Below are 23858 nucleotides of genomic sequence, written 5' to 3' on the forward strand. Positions count from 1 at the left end.
TTAAAAATATTAAGGCCTCATTTATGGAGGGAAATGTTTGTTGGGTTTGCTTTAGTCATATGTATTCCTAAGGAGAAATGTACCTTACACCAACCAAAACCATTGTTCTGTTCATTTAATTTATGCAAGTTTCCTAAATGAAATACACTATAGTAACAAGAAAATGGATGTGAGCTGCATCTCCATTAGGATGTTTACTATTATTTATTGACATAACTATATGGGTTGGGGTATCTACATCATTGTTTTTTTGTCCACCTATCCTCTTATCTGACATAGCTAAATTTAACTAGCTGAATAATTCAACAAAGTAGGGAAGAACAGAGTGAAGAGGGAGAGAGAGAAGATTTCCTGGAATCAATTTCTTCCAAAGTAGGGAAAATACTATTCATGCACAGGAATTTGGCACTAGATTTAAACTCCAGTAAATTTATGAGGCTTGTGATGGTTTTGAATTGAAAAATATGATGAATACTCATTGTGATGACATAAAGTGAATTTCTGATTGCCCTTTTTATTATTTGATCTTATAAGAATTAATCTTTATCTCATTTTAGTTGGTGTTATATTGAATTCTGAACTTTCATTTACGAGTGAGTCACTATTCAGGGCAAATATTCCAACAATGAGGTTTGTCTGACAGATCCAGGGAAGCATATCTAGTCCTCCTGTCTAAATGTCGAATGTTGTGAACTTGAGATGGAAGTATCAAAAGTAAAAAGCTCACAAATCATTAAGAACAGTAGTGAAATGATCCTTCACAAAAGGCTTTCTGTAAATAGTGGGTCGGTTACAATGATGTAAGTAATGTGAAAAATTATTTTTTCCCCACTTCTTTTTGAGATAGGTGAATTAATTGTATTATACCAGTACCTTGAAAACATGGTGTTACTGTAACTGAAAAACTTGTATCTATGGTATTTAATTGAGAGAACCCAAAAATATTAATTCAATATTTGGCACATTAAAGGAATTCATTAATAGGCATTTAAATAGAATACATGGGAGGGTATTATATACTCAAATACTTTCAGAATAAATACTGTTTCACTGTATGGTAATAAAAGCTACAGATGACTGTAAATCTAATTTTAAAATAATCACAGGTCAGATAAGGTTTCATAATTATTTTTTTATCTATGGAAAGACCAGAAGAGTTTTGTTGAAACAGTCACTAGGAAGCTACTTAAAAGTCTAGACGAGAAAGTTGCATTAAAAAATAACTTCATGAAGTATTTTCTTAATTCTCATACTGTCTTTTGCTGGCTAGATTGTGACTCACATAACAAATGTGTGGGGTTTTTTTATTTTTTTTTTTTTATTATTTTTTTTTAAGAGATACTGGCTAACCTCCAGAAAAAATCATCCAAACATAAAATGCTGGGTTTGAGTATGCTATATATTTCAATTTATCTTGCTGGGAAAGTTGTTAAAAGACTTCTTTAGATCTAGTATGTAATTTTCCTAACAGGTAGAAAAAGAGCAAGATTACACAAGCCTTACAGTATTTTGTTATAGTGTGCTCTAAGTTATTTCATACCAAATTAAATTTTGTCATTCAGAAATGGATTTGGTTACATGTATATTGATACAGTAAAGACTTCAGAATTTTGCCATTTTGGAAGAACTCTAATGAGACTTGGACAATATAAAGCTTATTTATAACCTTCTGCAGAGTAGAAGTATTCTAATCTCAATAAACGTCTGGACTTAATACCAAAAAAGGCAGATGGCAATTAAATAAATGGATTATATTTTTTACGTGTAGATGAATATCACTCTATTGTGTTGAACTCATCTCACATGTCTTGGGGTTGTATGTCTGCTCTTCACCTTTGGAGATGCATTCTCAATAGTTGGTTGGGACCAACAGCTATTGGGATGACATATAAAATATGATTAATCATTCGGTCATTAATCTGGCAAGCATTAAATATTCAGTAAACTGTTACAGTCAGAGGTATCAGGATCAACACATACTGTCCTTGAAATCCTCCTCACACTTGAGCTAGCTGGATAAACCTGAATCTGAAAATATGTCAAGCATAATTTTCAGAATCTGATAAATTATTCCAACTGCTTCGGGTTTAGGTTTCTGTGAGATTCCTTAAAGCAACTTTTTTTAGGTGCTTTCTGATAGTGGAGTTGTTTTAAAGCATCTCATTATTTAAGGACCATGAACCATTCATTACTCACTTTTGATTGTTTGTACAGTGCTTTTCTTCTCAGATGATTCAAAGACTTAGAGATAAAGCCTGTCTTTTCTGTTACATAGAGAGCATTTGCTGTCTTATTCAATGTCTTCTGCTTTGGAAAATATTAAGAAAGAAAAATAAAACAAAACAGAAATACCCCCAAGGGAATGGTTCGATGATTGCTGTTGTTGTAGCATGAATAGTATGAGCCTCATGTTAGGTCTTTTTTTCTTGGTCAAGGACTTAACAGTCCCCTCAGATTTTTCTTCCCAAAGTAATGATTGTGTTTTCTATAAGATTTTGAATGCCTTCAATGTAAAGCTTCTCTTCTGTATTCATAGAATATAAAATTTTAATTTTTCTGAGGATGCTAAAAAAAAAAGAGAAATTTTGGAAGCTACAAGAATGTCCCAAGGGTGCAATATTAATGTTTTTATGTATGTTTTAAGTTATTGCATGAACATATAACTTATTCCTTCATGTCTTGAAATATTTCTTCTTCTAAGAAAAATTAGAAGTCATTCCAAGAACATAAATTCTTACTTATGATTTATTCTTAAATTTTAGTTGATTTTTCTTTTTTTAAAGCAGAACATTAGTTTAAGTTTATCCTCATCAGTTAAGGACCTTATTTGCCCCAACACATTTCATTCAAAATTCTAAATTATCTCTTCTTTTTGCAAATTGTCCTCTAATTAGCTAATATATTGGGTGACATAGCTAGTGGAGTTCAGATTGTTATGTATTTTTCTGCTAAAGAGTTTAATATTTTTACACAAAGTATCAAACTGCTTCTCATAAACTTATGTGTTTCTTGGGTGGAAGGAAATTGTAAAAAGCTCCTTCTAGTGTATGGAAAACATTAAAGCTAATAGTAAATCATCCCAGTTATTTGTATCTTATAGGCGAGATCCCAGGACCAAGACCTATTGGCTCAGAAACTCTGTAAATTTATTCTGTGTGTTATAATAAGTTGTTATGATCAGGCAGGATGCCCAGTACCAGATGGACTGATTGCCTTCTGCCAGAGGTATGGCCACATCAGCTGCCTCTATTAAAAATGTAGTTGTTCCTGAAAAATGTCATCTTGGCAACTGGAGTTTGCTTTGTGCTATCAAAATACATTAGTCTTGTGTTCCTAGAGTTAGATCAAATATTTTGTTTAGAGGCTCTACTTTCATCTTATTTTGATTTAAGGTCTTTCTGTGAACTCCTAGATGATGATGATGTTGTTGTTTCCTGCTCTTCAGAGTGTGGGTTTGCTGAGCAGAGAAAAAATAAATGGAGTTTTCAAAAACAGTCAATAAGGATGCACACAAGATCTTCGTTACTTGGTGTGAAGCTGAGCTTTTCTACACAATGTTTAGTATGTGAAGAGAATGGTAGCAAACCAGCTTACAAATCTGTATCTCTTTGGAGCTGCCACCTGTGGAAAGAGAAGAGTCACTCTGAAACACTAAACAAAGTGTATGAAAAAACGTATCAATAGTCTGAACTTTTCTACAGGAAAAAGACAGACTCAGCATTTTTTCATAACCTGAGGTGATTTGATTCACATCCTGATCTAAATTCTACATTCATTGCTTCAATAGTGAAAACAAGAATTTAAACCCAAAGCAATCTTATCATAGTATGCCTCAACATGTGAGATCAACTCTGTACTATCAAACTACACATCTGTTCTTAGGTATTAAACATAGAAAAGTATAAAATCCAGAACACTCGGGCTGGTTATTTCCAAGACAAGTTTCCAAAGGTGGTCTGTGCAAAGCGGTGCAAATACATTTACAGGGTACAAATTCATTTGGCATGACTCCAGGCTGTATGTATCTGTGGTACTACTTTAGATTTCCTTTATAGTTAGTGGAGGGAGATAGGAGTGTACAGGGTGCATTTGCTCTGTCCCTAAGGCAGGGTCTCTAAAACAGGCCAGATGAATTACTCTGTAGAGATGCTTATTTCTCTGCTTCATTGTTGCCTGCATGTTGTCAGGTGAATCATTACTGACATTTTCTGCATTGGGCAACTTGCTGGCCCAACACAAAACACCTGCTACCTTTGCAGGTGAAGCAGTATAACCGTGTTAGTGTACTAAAGGATACAAACTGAAAGAAACTGTTTTCCAGAAGTACTTCTGAATTTGGTGTGAGCACAGGGCCAGTTATGGCTTACGGTTTCTCGACTGTGTCAGGCTGAAGCAAGTCAGATGGCCTTCAGTCAGCTTGTTCCTCTTCGTGACACGTTTTATGTGTATCACCTTCTACAATGTCCTTTTGGGTTCAATAAACTACCCAATCCACTACTTAGTCCTCAGATTCTGTTGAATGAGATTTTTTAAAAAAGTTTTCTAGGCAGCTTCATCCAGCTAGTCAGCTACTGGATTGAACCTGTGAATTGGAGCCTCCTACCATAGCAAATATCCTCATGTACATGTCAGAAAGGAATTACCTCCAGTGCTTCTTTCTCATTTAATTTTAACAACTGTCCTTTGAGTTTTCTTGAAATTCATGGGACGGAAGCTCACGTTCATGTTCTTGGGGGTACCACAAAACATGGCCTTTGTTCTGATGATGATCTAAAAAGTGATACAAAAGTCCTGGATAATATTCACTGATGGGAGGCTTCTCTGCTTCACTCCTCTCTTTGTCACTAGCATCTCATGCTGCAGGTGAGCTGGTTGCTGATGTTGGCAAAGGGAGCTCCTACTGACATGTCACCCATTGTAGAATTCCCACTTGCTGGGGAATGGAGTGCCTGTGCTTTGCTAGTGCCAATGAAATTGCTGCAAACAGTAGGCTTTGGGCTAAAAGCAGAAAGAGTTTAGCCAATTAAGTGAAAAGCATAAGAAATCAATTGCTATAGTTAAAGACAGAGAAAAGTGGAACAGTTACAGTCTTTGTTGTTGCTGCTCATTCAGGTCTGGCTTCAGCACAGTTTCTTTTCCTCTGATTTCTTTTCAGCTAGCAGGCTCAAGCCAGACTAACTTCCAGGGTGAGTGATGGTTCCCTGGAGATGGGATCCGGTCCTTCAGCTACACTCTGTCTTTTAGCAGTTTCTTTCCCAAAATTGATTCTGATTCAAAATGAAGTCACCCCTTCTGTCCTCCCTCCCTATTTCTGCTTAGCATAAATTTACCCACCCAGCCTTCTGCATTTCTGGATAAATCTAACTGATTAAAAAGTCATCCGATTTTGTCTCTAGGGCCATTATCAAAAAGAAGACCCTTGGACTGCATCTTTCAGCTGTGTGGCTGGGCTTATTTGACTTATTTATACAGTGCAATCCCAAGCAGGCAGATAAGAGAGGAAGAGTTACATTGCCAATGGGCTTAAGTGCATAAGCTGTGTCCAGCACAGGACTTCAAAAGTACTTGCTATATAAATGAGATTGATGACTGTGAGTCATTGATAAAATCTGGTAAGTTGGAAATAGATTGAAGGATGATTTGTGTCTAAAGTAAAGGGGCCATAAGCATGGTTTGTTGGAACCAGGTAGGCACAGTGATGGCATTTTCTTTCTTGGATGCATGATTGTACAATGGGTATTAGAGATGTCAAAAATTCAGTCTGAGGCATTGGAATGCTGGAATAATGATAAACTACCTGAAATCCAGATGCATGCCAGTGACAAATTGTATGTACGTGAACCATATTGGATATTATGCAAAACCTTCCTCCCTCAAGGCAAGGTCATACAGATAATTTTGGTGACATCAAGAGATGGGAATGACCACCTAACACTTGTGCTGCAGATGGTGAGCCATACCTACCCATGTAGGTGCCAGGTGTTCTCATAGCACACCTTCAGGAGAAGTGATCCTAGGGAGCCCTGGGCTGCACAGTTCCTACTGCTAGTTACAAGAGTCGACTTTACAAAGCCACTTGGTTTCAGACCAGTGATTTTATTTTAAGATAAACAAGGGATCAACACATCTAACTTTAAAAGTTAAAAATTATTAATATGTTAAATATGGTAAATTTAATAAGAAAGATTGGTTGCTTTTGAGGCATTTTTAGACTTGGTATTTGAAACTGTTGTGCACTTCTGCACTTGTGCACTTTTTCATCAGCAGGAGAGACACAGTCTTATCATTTCATGGCAAAGAAGAATTGTGAAACCTTTTCAGTAGATTCTGAGGAACTGGAATTTAAGTGACTAGGATGTAAAATTTTACTGTCTTGAAGTCTTCTATGTTTAATAGTTGTAAATGTGCAAAAAAAAAGAATCATCTGTACAGTGCTTAAAAAAGGTATAAAAAAAAGATTATTGGGGTCTGGAAGAGTGGTCAGCTGGGTGTTCCTCTGCACAGCTGTTCAGTCAGTCTGTGAAGCTACAAGCATGAAAAGAATTCTTAAAACTACTCAGGTCTGTCAAATAGAAATATCAGGAAGGAAACAGATGTATGTAGCTAACATGGCTGTTCTCATCAGGAGAGCAGGAAGATGCTGAGATGGTATATTTGTCAGCTAGTTTAAAGATTCATTCAAATGTCAAATAATTGAATATGCGTTGGAAAATATTTTTCCCTCTGCAGAGTCCTCAGAAACTTATTTAGCCTGAAATAATCTCTAAATTTGAATAAATAAAAATAAACTGATATTGCCACTGTAATGCTGTGAATAAGGTTGAGTTCATGTGTACTTGCAAGAACTTGTCTAAGATTTCATTATTAGCAGTGCTGGCAAATACTAGACAATGTTGCTTGCCTGCTGCCTGTGTTTATGATGAGTGGAAGCCGTGGGAAGCACAGGAATAGTCTTTCACTAATAAAGTTCACAGGTTTCCTTAACTTAAAATTTTTTTACATTATGTTTCTTCCTTTTGTTCTTAAACGACTATTGCTGTATATTGTTTTTGCTTAGTGGGTGAGGGAAAGGCTGTGGGTGTTGTCTACTTAGAATTTAGTAAAGCCTTCGACATGTTTCCCACAGCATCCTCCTGGAGAAACTGGGCGCTCATGGCTTGGGTGGGAGTACTCTTCACTGGGTGAAAAATTGGCTAGATGGCCAGACCCAAAGAGTGGTGATGAATGGAGTTAAATCCAATTGGTGGCTGGTCACAGGTGGTGTTCCCCAGGGCTCAGTACTGGGGCCTGTTCTGTTTCATGTCTTTGCCAATGATCCCAATGAGGGGATTGAGGACATCCTCAGTAGGTTTGCAGATGATACAAAGCTGGGCAGGAGCATAGCTAAGCTCAAGGGTAGGAATTTCCTTCAGAAGGATCTGGACAAGATGGATGTAGGGGTTGAGGCTAGTGGTATGATGTAAACAAGGCCATGTGCTGGGACCTGCAGTTGGGTCATAACAACCCGATGCAATGCTACACACTTGGGGAAGAGTGGCTGGAAAGCTGCCTGGTGGAAAAGGACCTGGGGGTGTTGGGCAACACCCAGCTGAATATGAGCCAGCAGTGTGCCAAGGCAGCCAACAGCATCCTGGCTTTTATCAGAAGTAGTGTGGGCAGCAGAGCTAGGGAATTGATTATGCCCCTGGATTTGGCACTGGTGAGTCCACACCTTGAATACTGTGTTCAATTTTGGGCCCCTCACTACAAGAAAAGCACTGAAATTCTGGAGCATGTCCAAAGAAGGGGAACGAAGCTGGTGGAGGTTCTAGAACACAGGTCTTATGTTGAGTAGCTGAGGGAACTGAGGCTGTTCAGCTTGGAGAAAGGGAGACTGAGGGAAGGCCTTATCACCCTCTACAACCACCAGAAAGGAGGTCGTAGCAAGGTGGTGGTCTCTTCTCCCAAGTAACAAGTGATAGGACAAAAGGAAATGACCTCAAGTTGCACCAGAGAAGGTTTAGTTTGGATATTAGGAAAATTTTTTTCACTGAAAGGGTTGTCAAGCACTGGAACAGGCTGCACAAGCAGGTGGTGGAGTCACCATCCCTGGAGGTATTTAAAAGGCCTGTATACGACGTGCTTAGGGTCATGGTTTAGTGGTGGACTTGGTGATGTTAACGGTTAGCTTCGATGATCTTAAAGGTCTTTTCCAACTAAATGATTCTATGATTCATAAAAATCTCTTGATGACTTGTTCGATGAGTTGAATGTATTTTTACTGAGAGACTTTTGGAGCTAGACATCTTCAGGACTTTTCTGGAGGATCATTTTGTATCCTGAAATCTAGAAAACTAGTCAGATAATTATATCTCAGTAAAGCCTTCTATTAATATCTATTCTTGCTGTAATATTTAGACATACTTCTAGAATTCACATAGCCTTTTATCAATTCTTTGTATTTCTGCAGCTTTCAGCGCACAAGAAAATTTCTGGTTTTTTTCCAATTAAAATTTATTTTATTTCAAATTATGAACATACGCTGTGGTATCCTTATGGAACTGTTCTGTAGTTAATTACTATTTATGTATCATCCTAGAACTTTGATTTCTGTGGTAATGATAAAAAATGCATAGTTTGTGGAGTTTCAGTATGAAGAAATATTTTTTGCTGAAAGATTCATGGGCAGAACTCTTAATGGCAGGGCCAGCAGCTGTGGTCCTTGCAGTTCTATTTTCCTGTTCATTTACAAGACGCTAACATGTACAAAGCTGTAAGTCATCTATTTGAAAAGAAAACAGTTTTTAAGGAGAGGCTAGAATGGTTGTCAGCAGTAAGGATTGGTAGTATAGAGAAAAGCATACCCTTTTCAGTTCTGCTGCTGTTTATACTGTATCTGCAGGTAGGTGACTTCACCTGACTCTTAGATTACAAAGTTGAAGTTGTGCTGGGACCAGGTATCTCCAAGAGGTCTGGGTCTGAGTGATGTTGTTTGGAGCTGAGACAGCAGTCTCTACTGGTTCCTATTCCTGGTGTTCACTTTGTGTTTTCTGGTGATTTCCATCAAGATGAGTCAAGACGAGCTAAATGGAAGAACATTGGTACTGAAGACCTGTGGCTTTCTGCCCGTGGTCTAAGTTTAGTTAGCTATGATTTTGTGGTAATGCACTGTTGGAAGAGCTGGCACTGTTTTAACAATTTCTGCAACCACTGCAGCTGTCTACTCAAGGAGATGCCAGCCAGGTGATTGGACCACTCACAGAGGGACAGAGGAGGAACGTGGCTGTAGTGAACTCACTGTACAAACTGCACCAATCAGTTCTGAAGGTGGGCTTCAATATTTGTCTTCTTGCTGTAGCATTAACTTCCATGCTCTGTCATATGCATATTCTGCCACTAGTTGATCAGAACTCTTGACAAATGCAGCCCAATTTTGGGTTAGGAGCTGCACCTTGCTATGCAACTCTTTGAGACTTGACTGGTTTCTGTAAGCACTGCTATGGAACAAATTGTCAATATTGGAAGAGGAGCGAAAGAGATGTTTATAGACAATAAACACATCTCATCCATTGTTTTATGAGCTTATACAATTAAACTCTTTCTGTTTTTTTTTTTTTTTATGTCAAGTAAGCTCTGTCATTGTAGTGGTCATCCTGATAGCCTTTGTCTGCATCTGTCCCAGCCTAAGCTTACCTTTCTCGGAAGGCCCTCACTGCTTTCCCATGATTGTGACCAAACTGAAGACAGGAAGAAAACAGTGAAATCAAGAAAAGCAGCACCTCACTAATATCTGTGTGCATTGTTGCTGTGACCAAAGTCTGGCCTGGAAATATTTTCAGGACGAAGCACAGTTATGAATAATTCAGTTTACTGTCTTAGTGATACAAATAGTTACACAGTCCCTGTAAATTAAAATAAACAGATATAGGTGGTAGCTGTACTTAATTTTATTTAAATCCTAGCCTGATCGGAAAAAAAGATCATGAGTACTCCTGACTGTAGATATGCTTAAAGAATGTTAAAAAATGCTATAAAGCTTATAAAATTTGCTTGGATTTTGCAAACAGATGGTAGATAACTTTTAAGGCTGCTTTCTCTAATGTATTTAGTAATGAACCTCATGTGTCTTAGTGTTGGAGGGAGATACGATTCAGTCTTTGAGTTTAGGACTTATCTGGCTTAAAAATACTGTTGTATAGCATGTTCATAACTGTAAGGAAATGGGTAGAATATTCCTTCTGATCATTCCTTGACTTTCAATTCTAATATCATTGTAGCTGTACATAAACAGCTATTTAACATGTAATATTAAAATAGTTATAATATTGAGAAAGAACAAGCATTCTTTCAAGTATTTGCCATACAGCTTCTTGTATAGTTCTCCATAAATTCTATACTTAGCAGTGGGAGAATACACCATTTATTTTTAGTCTGATTCTGCTAACCCTTCAGCAAAATTTCAGTTGATCTCAGTTGAGTCATTGCCAAGGCAGAAGAAGAGCCCATAGGAAATTTGAGACCAAGGGATTGATGCTGGTACATTGAAAATTCTGTCTGTATAAAGCACATTTGATAGTTATCTATACCTATGTAAACCACTCATTACTAAGTACAACTCGGTATGTTTTTAATGGAAAACTGATATTATGGATTATAATGATTTGTTGAATGTTGACTACTAACCGTTACTTTAAAATTTTTAGGTCATTACCAATCAGAGCTCATTTCCAGCAGCCGCTGAGCAGACAGTCACAACTGCCTTGAAGGTAATTCAGTGTCCATATGCTGCAGGGCTAGGGCCGAGCTTTGCTTTGTTTGTTGCACTTAAAATGGGCACTTATTTGCCCAGGTATTATTTTGTGTCAGTATACGTTAGCCAAAGGTATAAAAATATTCTGAAATTTATAATCTGTTGTATCTGCAGATGCATACACGTTGCAAGTGCCAAATCTTCAGTAGTGTTTGTATTCAGGAACATTCTCATAATGGTCGGAACGCAGATGTCCTCTGACGATGAAAATAAATGTCTTTCTCTGCAGCATTCATACAGCAATAACTGGATCCTTCATCACCCCTTTGCCCCCCTGACACACACATAAAATGATGCTTTTTATGCTACCTGGTGCTTTTCTGGGGGGCAGTGTGGATGGCCGTGCAGCGTTGTGGATGGCAGCCATCCGCGCCTGCCCTGCTGTGCGCTCACCGAGGAGGGGCTGCCTGCAGAGCAACCAAGGGCAGCCTGTGTGTCTGGGCAAGGAAACCTGAACCAGCTGCTTGAAACAAAACCCATACGTTTACAAACTGGGAATGCCAGGTCGTTGTCCACCTTTTTGAAGGAAGGCTTTACATAGAAGTAGTAAACACCCTCATTTCAGTACTTCACTGGTAAAATCAGTGTAAGAGAAATGTAATGTTAAAGCTTTTCTCCTTCTGTTTAGCAGTTTCTAATGCAGAATAATAAAAAGCTCTGTGGAAATGAACTGTTTGCCAAGGTATTTTTGAGGTATGAAAATGCAAATGCTTCTAGTTTCTGTTTCCTTACTTCTGCCTTTTTCGTATTCTATTTTAGGCAGTCCATGATCTAATGGGTAGTGCTGTTCAGCCGTTACTGAACTCTGTAGGAGATTCAGTGGAAGCTATCATCATCACTATGCACCAGGAAGATTTTTCTGGGTAACTAGGAATATTTTTTGAATTTGCCATTGCTTCAGTAAGATGTCCTGTGTATGCATAATAGACTGTTATTGCCACAATGTCCTTGGAGCAAGAGTGCTTATCTGTTGAGGGGAAGGCAATGCTTTATGGTTAATGAACACAGAAGGCTGTATTACACCTATCTATTGGAAGAAATTAATCAGGTAGCATCTGTCTTCTCCCTTTGTCTTTTTTTTTTTTACATAGCTGTTCAGTAAAATTCATTTTAAATAAAAAAATCAAAGCCAAGCAGAGGCTATTTTTTGTGCTTTAAAAAACCCTTTGCTTTCAGAATTTATTTTTGTAGACAGTCTTCAGACCTGTCAGTATTCTTGTTTCTCAAAATAAAGCATATGAGGTCAGATTCAAAATTACACAGAAATTTTTCTAAAGTATTATTTAATATTACATAGTTAAAAAAATATTTTGTATAGAAACCTCAGATTTAGTGTGTTATTCTATTTTCCCCATAGCAGTTTAACTGCAATTTCCAGTATTCTTTATCTGCAAAGATCTTGAGTCCTATCTAAAATTGAGAATTCCTTCCTGAGCATTATTTTGGTTGTTATCTCTGTTTTTGCATTGCTTATATCATCATCAGATGTCCTGTTTTCTGTCTTGGAAATTTAGTGAAAATAGTATCTTTTCAGAGGGGTTTTAAATTTTCCTTTGGCCTTTTTTTTTTAAACAATATTTTACTCTCTCCGTCTTCCTTTTGGCACCACTAGCAAACTCTCCTTCCGGGTGGATAAACTGGTTCCAGCCAAAGGTTAAGTTTTGTTAAATAGGCTCTATGCTCAGGTTCCCAAGTTTGAGAGAGCTCTTTTTCCTGACTGTGATTCAAAGAAAGAAAAAGGTGATTGATTTCTGTATCCTGTAGCTTCTGTGCAGATTCTGTGATAATTAGATGGACTTTATAATCCTGGGTTTGGAGGAATCTAGGAAACTAATTCTATACGGAGAACAGGTTTCAGATATGCTAAGCTAGTAACCCTGTGACATGTGCTTCTATTTTTTGATCCATTACTAAAGTGTCAAGTCAACAACTGGGACATTTAAATTTAGGGGCTGGTTTGAGGTTTAGGCTCCAAACTAGTGGAGGCTTTGCAAGTTGGGTAGGAATGGGGTGATTTCCTTGATCTTGTCAGGATGGGAATGGCTGATAAAGAAGTATTTTTTGACCATAGTTTCAGAAAGAGCTACATGCTCTTTTATTCTGAGTAGAAATGAGACAACAATTCATGCCATGACTTTATGGGGTTGGAAAAAAATTTAAAAGAATTCAATAGGTTTTGGTTATGTATTAAAGATAAATTTATCTGGTCCTCATTTCTTTTTTCTTTGCTATTTTTTTTTTTTCAGATCATTATCCAGCTCAGGAAAACCAGATGTTCCTTGTTCTCTGTACATGAAAGAACTACAGGGTTTTATAGCAAGAGTCATGAGTGACTACTTCAGGCATTTTGAGTGTTTTGACTTTGTCTTTGATAATACTGAAGCCATGGCTCAAAGAGCAATTGAACTTTTCATTCGCAATGCCAGTCTAATAAGGCCCCTCGGTGAAGGTGGGAAGATGCGGCTTGCGGCGGATTTTGCACAGGTACCCTTAATACTGACTTCTGCTTTTTACTGTTACTTCACAGTCTTCACTGGAAAGTATCAATATTTTTGTCCTCATCAAAGTATGAAGAGGCAGTTATAAAGATCTGTGCTTTCCTGTTCTAAACATCCTCTCTCTCTGACAGCTCCCTATCAAGTGACCGTCGCATTTAAATGCAGCTGCCTCTTCACATCTTATCCTGCTTATCTGACCTCTTAGGGACGTCCATTCATACACTTCATTCTTTCTCTCTCTTCTAATGGATTGGTGTGTTGCTTTCTTAATCGCTTTAGATATCACAGTGCCCACAGTGGTTAATCACTAGCTCAGCTGCCTTGCAGTGTAGGAGACAAGCTGAAGAAATACCAGCATCCTGTGGAAGAACTACCCTTTTGGTAACAGAAGGGCAGTTTTCTTCTGGGATTCGCTTTGTGACCTGATTGACTTAACCTGCCTCTCAGCTTTACCCAGCTCTTAGGCTGGACTAAAACACAAAACAAATCACCAGGTTAACATCCACCACGTGTTTTCCTTATTTACTGTATTCAAATTTAATTCATCAATAGTAACACTGTGTGATTAACTTGCCAAAGAACATGGGCATCCAGTAGAGTGGTCTGAAAGTCCCAGTTATTATTATCTAAGTGGGAAAGAGATATTAGCACTAGCTGTCTGCATACTGAGCACTGTTTTTGGCTGGTACCTAACTGAGGCGGAAGAAGAAGGCAAGGAGGGAGGAATCACTGCTCTCTCTGCTCCTGCTTGTGACTGCTTTGTATCTTTTGCTTGTGAATTACATGCTCCTGTGTAAAAGGTTTTTTTTCTTTACTCAAGAGTAGTAAATCTTAAAAAATTAACTGCAGAAGTGAAGGGGAAGTTTTCAGTTGCTTTCAGTGAGAAGGTTCTGCCCCCTTCTCTATTTTGAAGACAATGACATAAAGTTATAGGAAAAAAAAAAAAAAAGGATGTTTGAGTCTTCCTCTCGGAGGAATACAGATCACTTTTGTAATTTATGCTGCAGTCCTGTCATGGTTTAACCCCAGGCAGCAGCTAAGCAGGATGCAGCCACTCGCTCACTCCCCGCAGCAAGATGGGAGAGAGAATCAGAAAATAAGTAAAACTTGTGGGTTGACATACAGATATTTTATATCCTTTAAAGGAAGAAAATACTAATAATGGTAATAGTAGTAGTAATAATAATAGTAAAAGCAATAATAGAATTAGATTATACAAAAGAAGTGATGTACAGCGCAGGTGCTCACCACTCGCCAGCTGATGCCCAGCCAGTTCCTGAGCAGCTTTCTGATGCATTTACGTACTGGTCATGCCATCATATGGTATGGAATATTCCTTTGGCCAGTTTAGGTTAGCTGTCCTGGCTGTGTCCCCTCCCAGCTTCTTGAGCCCCTCCAGTCTTCTTGCTGGCAGGGTGTGAGAAGCTGAAAAGTCCTTGACTTAGTATAAAGACTACTTAGCAACAACTGAAAACTTTAGTGTGTTGTCAGCATTATTCTCATACTAAATCCAAAACACAGCACTATGCCAGCTACTGGGAAGAAAATTAACCCTGTTTCAGACAAAGCCAGGACAAGTACTACAGTAAGTTGTATAAATTTGGGAAATATCTTCACCTGATTCTACTGTAAAGAGCATCTTATTTGAGCATCTATTATAATAATAAGAAAAGTATCACTAGTTCATCTTTTTTAAACATTTTTTTTCCTCATTCTGACATTGGATAGCTTTTAAGTGAAAAATGTGAAGATATGTTTTTCATCTGAGTGTAGGGAGATTAGCATGTTCTTCCCCACTGTGCTGAGTAGAGCTCCTGAACAGACAACTGTACAAAGATAAACGTTCTGATTTCCCTTCTTTTGTACTGTGGAAGAAAAAAATAGGGTTTGAATTCATTCTTGTCTCCTGCCTTCTACTGATGCTGCATCTAGGGGCTGCCTTGTGGGGTTTTTTTCATCTTCACATGACACTATATTTTTGGCTTGTTTAAAAATGGGCTTAAGACAAGAACTGCCTGGGTCCAACCAGCACATACAGCCAACACAAAACTGACTCTATGCCTTTGAGCATTTCTGCACAGAGCTCCTTAGGGTATCCCACGCTGCACAGTGGCTTTATTGTCCAGAATAGCCTGGACACTATGTCCTGTTGCTGGGGATGACAGAAGAAGGACCAAAACATTTTGTCTGTGGAGACTACCTTTTTTACATATATTCTGAGGTGTGCCTGCCTCTCCTGAAAACCTGGTGAGTTTTGGGCACGTACCCTTGATGCCAGCTCTTGGTAGCCCAGCTGGGGAGGTTGTAGTTCCGACCTGGCCAGGAGTCCTGGGCTGATTCACCGAAATGTGGCTGTAAGCCTGACCAGGACTTGTTTCAGTTCCATGCTCTTGTTCCCATGGACATTCCTTGGTCGAGGAAAAGACTTGATTCCTCCAAAGAGAAGGGGAGGTTGCTGTTGCTTTGGGCTGAGGAGAGCAGGGAGCAAGTAGGTATTTAGCTGGGCTGCTGGCTTGATCGGAAGGATAAACTTTTCCAAATGGCCATAAATGCTGGGTGCAGGACTTTTTTTCAGTATCAGAAAGGCACTGCATTGTTGGACTAAAGCCAAACCTGAAGGAAAGGACCTGCCTGGAAAGATGCTTTGTGTGGAGGAGGAGGTTTGTTTATAAATTGTTTTCAGTTCTGCTCTGCCTTTTAGAGTGAGTTTGAATTTTCTGTACTCAACAAAGTTTACGCATTTTAGATGTTCCTGTTTGAAGACTGGCTTTTGAGATCTAAACCCACTTCTGGTGTTTTGAGGTTGGTTGCAACAGAAAAGACCTGGGCAGAATCTGTCCAGAAACTTTGGTTAATTTGAGGTCCTATTTATAAACATGCATGCAGTAAGTCAAATAATCTTGGGTTGCTTCAAATTTTGGGTCTCTCATGTGCTTGTGCACATTCCTTTCAGGGCACTCAGAGTTAGAGGCAGAGCTGCGTTACACTCAGCAGAATAACTTTGGCAGAGAGTAATTTGAAATTTTTGCAGTGGAAACATGTTTTACTGATAAGTTGCCTCAAACAACAAGTGTCTTTGCAGAAGGGAGAAAATTGAGGCTTCAAGTTCTCTTCATTTGGAACTGGATTCGGTGAGGTGCACAACAGCCAATTTTCTTGAGTAAGGCTCAGCTACTTACACAGTTAGGAACTGCTGCCATAATTGTGGTGAATTCTCTGTCTTCTCCTGTTTCCAGTGTCAGTGTTGCATTTTGCTGTCTTGTACATAACAGATACTTCAGCAGTAAGGATAGATGTGCACTACTGTGGCAGCTGTAAACAGAGGTACGATAGACTTGAAATATGCTTGAATATCATTAATATGATTTCATGAAGATCAGTGCTTACAGAAATAGTTTAAGCCCCAGAAAATGTCTGCAGTGCTGCAAGGTTATTATCACATACTGTGATGTTCCTTAGGAGTCTCATTTGAAATATTTCAAGTCTACAGGCTGAATTCACCTCTTTTCATGTTCTCTGTTTTTATGCAGGCAATTGAACAAGATTACTTCTCACTTCACTCCTATAAATTCCTGGATCAGTTTGTTTTCATTTGGCTTTTGTATTTTTAAGGTGACCGTAATTCAGTTTTCATGTATGTAATACCAAATTTCACTTTTTAATTCAGTACTAGTCAGACTGAAAAAAAATGTTCTTGAGGAGGCAAGCAAGCAGCAAACCCTGATGTTTTTTCAGCATTTCTTGGTCTGGGGAGTGTCAGTTCCTTTTAACTTGCTTGGAATTCAGAGCTGTTACAGCACTCACACTTGGACACACTTTGAGATTGGTGGCTCAGGCCTTCCTAAAACCTGATGGAAATGCTGGATAATGCAGGAAAGAGTGAAAGATAAGCAGGAGCAGTTGAGAGATTTATTTAGAAGAAATGAAGAATCTACAGTAATATTTGGCATGGAAATCAGTAGTCTGCTTCATAAAGCTTGTAAAGTGCTATAGGAAAATAGCTGTTTACTAATAGCAGATACAAATCACAAGTGTATCGAAGTAAACTAGTCTAGAAATTATGAACACTAATCTTTATGCTTCATGGCACGAAGGCATGACATAACTTCCCATCTTTTCATAGTAAAGGTATATGTTTGGAGTGACACAGAAGGCAGGAACTACTGGTGGTGCCAAGAACCCCATCTAACATTTTGTGTGATCTCGTGTCACAACTGGTTATTTTGAGCCTGCCTAGTAAACTATTTTTATGGATCTTGTTTGACCAATAAAATTTTTATTGGTCTTTATTTTGTACATACCTTCATATATTTCTTAATTAAGTGTGATTTATAGATGAGACTTTTGGCATTGTTCAGTACTGTGTTCGAACAATTTTGGTGATCCATAGGTCACACTGCCACCAACTCTTCCAAGTCTTTGTCAATAAATTACTGCAAATCATTTTGGTTTACTGAATTTTCCTAGAAAAATGCTAAATTCTAGTGCTGAAGAAATGTTTCTGTCTGCTAGTTAGCCTATGGTCAGAATCTGGTTTCCTGATTCAATATGTGGCATTAAAAAAGCAAGAATATTGGGCATCTTGCTTTTTAAAAATGTAAACAGATTTGTTCATTTGATCAGACATGATTATACAAGTGTGAAAATACTTCATTAAAAATTTTCTTTTTAATTTCTTAGGGAGATGTGAGAGAAGCAGGATGCTGTAATCACACTTGTAGTCATAAGGGCAGAAACTAATAAAGCTAAAATGAACTTAATGTTTAATACTAAGTATTTTACTAGAAGAAAGGAATTATTTTCTGATGTGTGCTATTTTGGAGGTATTAAAGCTGAAAGATTTAGTTAAACATCAGCTGTTCAGAATTGCTGCATGGGGGAGAAATCAAATTGCACATCCCTCCAAGGCCAGCCTCTTTCATGTAATAGTTCAGACCTCTTCTGCTCCTTTGCTGTTGAAGCATTCTGTCCCAGTGAATGGCTAGAAAAAAGCATTTTGAGTTAACATTTAAAAACTTGGCATTCATCTTGTCCAGGAGGAAATGTAATTGCTAAAAATTTAATGTTAAGATTTTCCAGCTGAAAAAACAGCTGTTTAGTAATGAGAGATCTTGAAAATATGACAATAGGCACTAAACAATAACTTCACTATGGGGTCTTTCAAAGCGCTCTTCAATATATGTGCATTATCTGTATCTAGACTACATATTAACTTCACCCTTGGGTTGCTGAGCATAATCCAATTAGAGAAGCCAGCCATGTGATGTATGTTTTTACAATATGGCTAGCCAGTGAATAGTTCAACAGATAATTGATCACCTAGCCATGGGCTATGGCAGGGTCATATGAGAAGAAAAGATAATACAACCTTCTGGGACTTCGAGAGCAAGAATCATTGAGAAGAAGCATATGTTGGGCAGGGGTCTGCCACTGTGTCCTGCGAAGCGTAGCGAAACAACATGAATAAATCACGGAAAAGCAATGGGGTTGGAACCAAGTTAGAAGAGAGGAGGCAGAGTCGTTAGTCCTTCTTCTGTTTTAGGTGCCCCTTCCTTTTAGGCAGGCACATGCACTTCCTACTGCTTTCCTTGGGTTTTGTGTTCATGATTATCCCACATTAGTCAGTCAAGCTTCTGTGGTTGCAGTTGGTTGCTTGGACACCTGATTTATCATTGAATTTAGCCTGGATATCTGAATTTTCAAATCTGGGAGAGAAATTTGGAAAAGAAACAAAAAGTATTACTTACCTTTCAATATGTGAAGTCTGTAAGACATGTCTGTGTGAAAGGCCTTCTATACACAATACAAGTACTGTCTTGAAGACAGCCAAAACCATCACTCGACCTGTAAAATCTCACCAAAATGCTGCAGAAACCATTGTGGCGTGTCATAGCAAAAGCTGCTAGAGTATAAACGTGCCATGTGAATCAACAGTTGATGCAGCTTCAGGTGATGACAGGTAGCAAAACCAAGAAATGATGTGTGCTCAATCCTCTGCCCAGTTCCAGCACCTTAAAACCAGCAGCTGTTCCAGACAAATGACTTCTCCCTGGCACTAACTCCTGAGCCAGTGGTGCTGGCTGACATAAAGCTCAGTGGAGACACAAAACCTTGCTCGGTGGGGCTGCAGAAATGAATGTGATAGCAGAAGGCTGCTGTAACATCTCACTACATCATTTGGCTCAGACAAATAGCTAGAATGCAAGTGAAGAAAACAATCTTAGTTGTTTTGTGAAGTGTAGTTTCTATTGGAGAGCTTGGGTTTTAACACATAGCAGACTAATGTTGTAAATTTAAAAAAAAAAAAAAGTTTCTGTGGTTTATGTACATTTTTACCACATTAGTTTTCACTCATTCCCACTCTTCATGAGTCAGTTTGAGATGGTATACTCTGCTGCAAAGCTTAAAAACAGGTTTTTTCTTTGGCACTAGTACTTCACGAATCAGCCATCTGCTGCCAATAAGTCTATCTAGTTCTAGGAACACTAATAATTTCCTACAGTGAATAAACGTTGAAGATGAACTAATAGACTTTTCCAAAGTAAATTTAATTCTTTAGTACTTGAGACTAAAAATGTTGATTTATGGAAACTGCGAAGTATGTTCAAGAGAAAGAATTTAAATTTGTCTTAATAAGGAATTGGTTAAGCTGTAGAAGGTTTCACTTACATCTCATTACATCATATCATGTTGTGGGAGCAAAACAATAATTTAAAACTTATTAAGCAAGATTATATTTTGCCATGCTGGGATTTCTTTCCCCGCATGAGTACAGTTTGTTCCATGCATCTCTGTTTCCACAAGTCAGACTGGCAGTTTGTTGCTGTTACCAAATTCTCTAAAGAACCTAAAAGAATTATCTTCTCCCTGGTTCTTCACAGCTGCAAGCCCACAGCTCCCACCAGAGCTGGGACACCAGCTCCTGCAGGATATCAGTAGCTTCCAGCTGCCCCTAGCCAATATTGGTGCTTGAAAAAAAGCTCCAGGGAAAACAGTCTTGCTCCCATTTATTTTTTCAGGGCCTGTAGGGTTCTAGTGTCATAATGCAGCAAAGTCCTACTTAGTTATCTCCTCTTTTTGTCTACTTGCTTTTGACCCTACGCAGCTGACCAGCCTCTTGGCTCCCAAGTGTGCTCAGAAGTGTCCCAGGGGATCTGGGGGAACAAGATGCTGAACTTGCTGTAAGCTTCATCACAGTCTGGAGTTGGATCACCCCCCTGCAGAAATCCCTGTGGAGAACCTGTCCTGGGAGCATACACGCAACCTCCCTCTCTTGTGCCGGAAAATTGAGCAGACAGCACAGCAGCTGCTGGCTCCTCCTCAAGCATGGGGCCACTGGCTTCCCTTTTGCATGCCTTTGGCTGTCTGCTGAATAGCGTGCGTGCTCAGGAACTGAAGAGCTGGGTTGTGTATGCTCTTCAGCCCAAGAAACAGGTACCTGTCGCACCTGCACGCTGGAGAGGTGACCTAGCCCTCAGGCTGCAAGGGTTACCAGGGGACAGTGCGAGGGTCCAACCCAGCTGTAGAGAAGGGGCCAGTTCATATCCTAGAGTAGAAGATCTAGGGGCCAGAAGGCAGGAGGGAGCCAGGCTGTTAGCCAAGGCTGCAGTATTCACCTGAAAGTAGGAGACACATTCCTTATTTCCATTTCCTGGATTATTATTCACTTTCTGCTTTGCTAAGTTTCTGCTTAATATAAAATGCAGATTGCAAGCAGCCTGAAAGTGCTTGATGTGGGGCACGTACTCCAAGGTTCCCAGGCTGTGGGAGCGGCTTTGCCCTGCCTGAAGTTAGCTCTGTGGGGCTTTCCTCATGGCCTTTCAGGGTGCCCTCCACTCCTTGTCTGGCGAGGAGGTGTAGGTGCCTGGTCTAGGCCCTCCGGCTTTGTCTGACTGAGTCTTCTGTAGTTGGATGCTCCTGCAGCATGACCCACCTGACCCATGCTGGATGCCTACTGCAGGGCAAGATGCATCACAGTGGCTGTTTCTCTCCCCTGAGTATGAAGAGAACCTGTACATGTTGAGAAGTAGGTGCGATGACTCCCATCCTGCCGGCCTATTTTGAAAGATGCGTGCCTGAAGTATATGGCCTTCATTTGGATTAATTGCTGATTTAATTTCTTCCGGTTTTAGATGAACTGTGGCATCATAGTTCAACACACCATCTTTCTGGGGCTGGAACCCCAGCATAATTACATACTTCTGGTGAAGCCAATGGCCCAGCAGCCAGCTCTCTGAGGAAACTCTACGGCTGGAAAGAGTAATAGTATTAAGGGCTTCACTGTAAATAGTGTATTATAATAAACACTTTGAAACTTGTTCAGCAATTTTTACTTATGACAAATGACAAGTTCATTGTATGGTGTTTTTGATCTTGTTACTTATTTTAGCTCTCATCCTTTGGAACAGCTTAATTGTGCATCATATGGAAATTGAAGTCTGAATAGTCTTTCAATATAAGGATTTTACAAAACATACGTGGAGAATAAAACTTGCATCCCTCTGTTGACTGACACTTCAGGAATGCAAAAAATAAAGACTTACTATGGCTAAAATTACCTATGGGTTTTTTTGAGTGGTGGTGTTTGTATCTGTGCATATTAACAGAAATTTTGCTGTGTAATGTTCGTATTCAGCCTGGGATCTGGAAATGAAATTGTTCTTTCTCGCTTCTGTGTCCTTACTGTGAATGAAGAGCCTGTGGCAGAATTTAGTTTGATGCAATTGATGTAAAAACCCAAGCTGAGTCTGACTCTTGTTTGAAAAGGCAGGTGAACTCCAGTGCTTAAAAAACAGGCAAATAATAAGGGAAAAGCCTTGGCTTGGGCAGTGCAGGAAGAAAAGAAAGAATAGCTTCTTGCCTCAAATTCAGCCACCAGCGAGAAGTCAGTGATTCAGTCTGCAAATTTGGATTATTGGTTAGAGGCAGGCTATTTCAATACCAAGCTTTATATTTTGGGACAGTCTAATTCAAGTTAAAATGCTTGTTTTTATAGATGGAGTTAGCAGTAGCACCACTGTGTCGGCGAGTCTCTGACCTGGGAAAATCTTACAGACAGCTGAGGTCGTTCAGGTGAGTTGCAGTCACAGGAACTAGCATTTGGCAGTATGACCCAACTGCATTTCAAAACTGGTTTATTACCTCCTGTTAGTTCTGATTGAACTGAGAGCTTTTTTGGAAACACCTACCTGCAAATTAGAAATAGATTAAAGTTCTTTTAAATTTTATGCAGAGTATAACTATGATTTAACAATCTTTGTCATGCAAATGTTGGCCAAATTGTACTTTTTTTGTGTTGCTTTCAGTGCAACTTCTGTATGACAGTGAATTCTAGAGTTACCTGAAGTGTTTTCACTGCAATATATAATCTACAGTCCTGTGTTGCTTAATTACAACAGGAAACTTCAGGAAAATTTTACAAACTGAACCTGTGTTGAAAATCTAAGATACAGGCTAATGGAAAAAAAATCAGATGATTGTATCCTAACACAATATTGCTACCATATAGGCATTTTTTCTAATGCATAAGATAAGCTTTTTCTTCCTTTCACAAGTATGTTATTACATTTTTCCAGACCACTGCTGTTCCAGACCAGTGAGCATATTGCCAGTAGCCCAGCTCTGGGAGAGGTTATTCCATTCAGCATTATTCTTCAGTTCCTATTTACAAGAGCACCACCAGAGTTAAAATCACCCTTCCAGGTAATACATCAACCTGTCTTTCCTTTTGAGATGTCCTAAGAAGCAATGAACAGTGTAGTGTGCCCTAGTTATTTTAATTAAGAAGTATTCAAGCTCATACTTTATATGATTTCTTAGCTTTTGTTTTTATTGTGGCAAAGCTGTAATGGTCATTGACTTCATAGTTTGCTTCATTAACAATAGGAAGAACATAACCTGTTTTTAAACAGACTCGCAATTCTTTAGTATTCTGTCAGCTCATAGAAGAAATTGCAGGTCTTATCCCAGACTGCAAATTGCCTGTAAGACGTAGGAAATTGCCTGCTTGGGTAAGACATAGGAAATCTAGATTCAAACCCCTGTCAGAACTGGCCAAATGGCTGATGGAGGAGCTCATCTCTGAGCTCCCAAATAACACACTGGGCTATTTCTCTTAATTGTCTCCAAGTCCATAACTCATTCTGCATCCCTGCAGTATTGAGAGCGCCTCATGATGCCTTCATTTATGTAATCTTTGATTTTGAAATTGTTGTGTGTTTCCTTTCTCACATTCATGTGTAATTGGTGTTTGTGTTTCTCTCTATCAGAGGGCTGAGTGGTCCATTGCCCGCTACTCCCAGTGGCTTGATGATCATCCATCTGAAAAGGACAGACTTGCTCTCATACGGTAAAAATCATGCTTCTTTCTTCTCTACATTTATGGTAATGGAGCAGTAACTCATCTGCACACAAGGACTGTTCTTGAAAAGCAGAAAAAGTGTGCTATAGGAGATGTATTATAAATGCCATTACCCTCTCTCCCCTCACAGGATGAGTTGCAAAAAGGGAGAATATATATAAACTGAACATTCCCCTCCACCCCCTGTACCCAAACTCCACAGTGCCTTTGG

At 38.9% G+C, this 23858-nt stretch overlaps 1 protein-coding gene across 1 annotated transcript in view; it reads left to right on the forward strand.

The window, feature by feature from the left end:
* Positions 1-23639, forward strand: part of LOC103778751 (conserved oligomeric Golgi complex subunit 5-like) — a 54958-nt gene extending 31319 nt beyond the window's left edge. Inside the window, exons 9-15 of the mRNA XM_008946362.1 lie at positions 9196-9306; positions 10683-10745; positions 11549-11652; positions 13036-13273; positions 22283-22359; positions 22863-22989; positions 23556-23639. Coding sequence (XP_008944610.1) covers positions 9196-9306; positions 10683-10745; positions 11549-11652; positions 13036-13273; positions 22283-22359; positions 22863-22989; positions 23556-23639 — 804 coding nt within the window. The remainder of the gene's footprint in view (positions 1-9195; positions 9307-10682; positions 10746-11548; positions 11653-13035; positions 13274-22282; positions 22360-22862; positions 22990-23555) is intronic.
* The last annotated feature ends 219 nt before the right edge of the window (positions 23640-23858 follow it).

Source organism: Merops nubicus, unplaced genomic scaffold (genome assembly GCF_000691845.1).
Source record: "Merops nubicus isolate BGI_N331 unplaced genomic scaffold, ASM69184v1 scaffold5568, whole genome shotgun sequence".
Classification (NCBI taxonomy): Eukaryota; Metazoa; Chordata; class Aves; order Coraciiformes; family Meropidae; genus Merops; species Merops nubicus.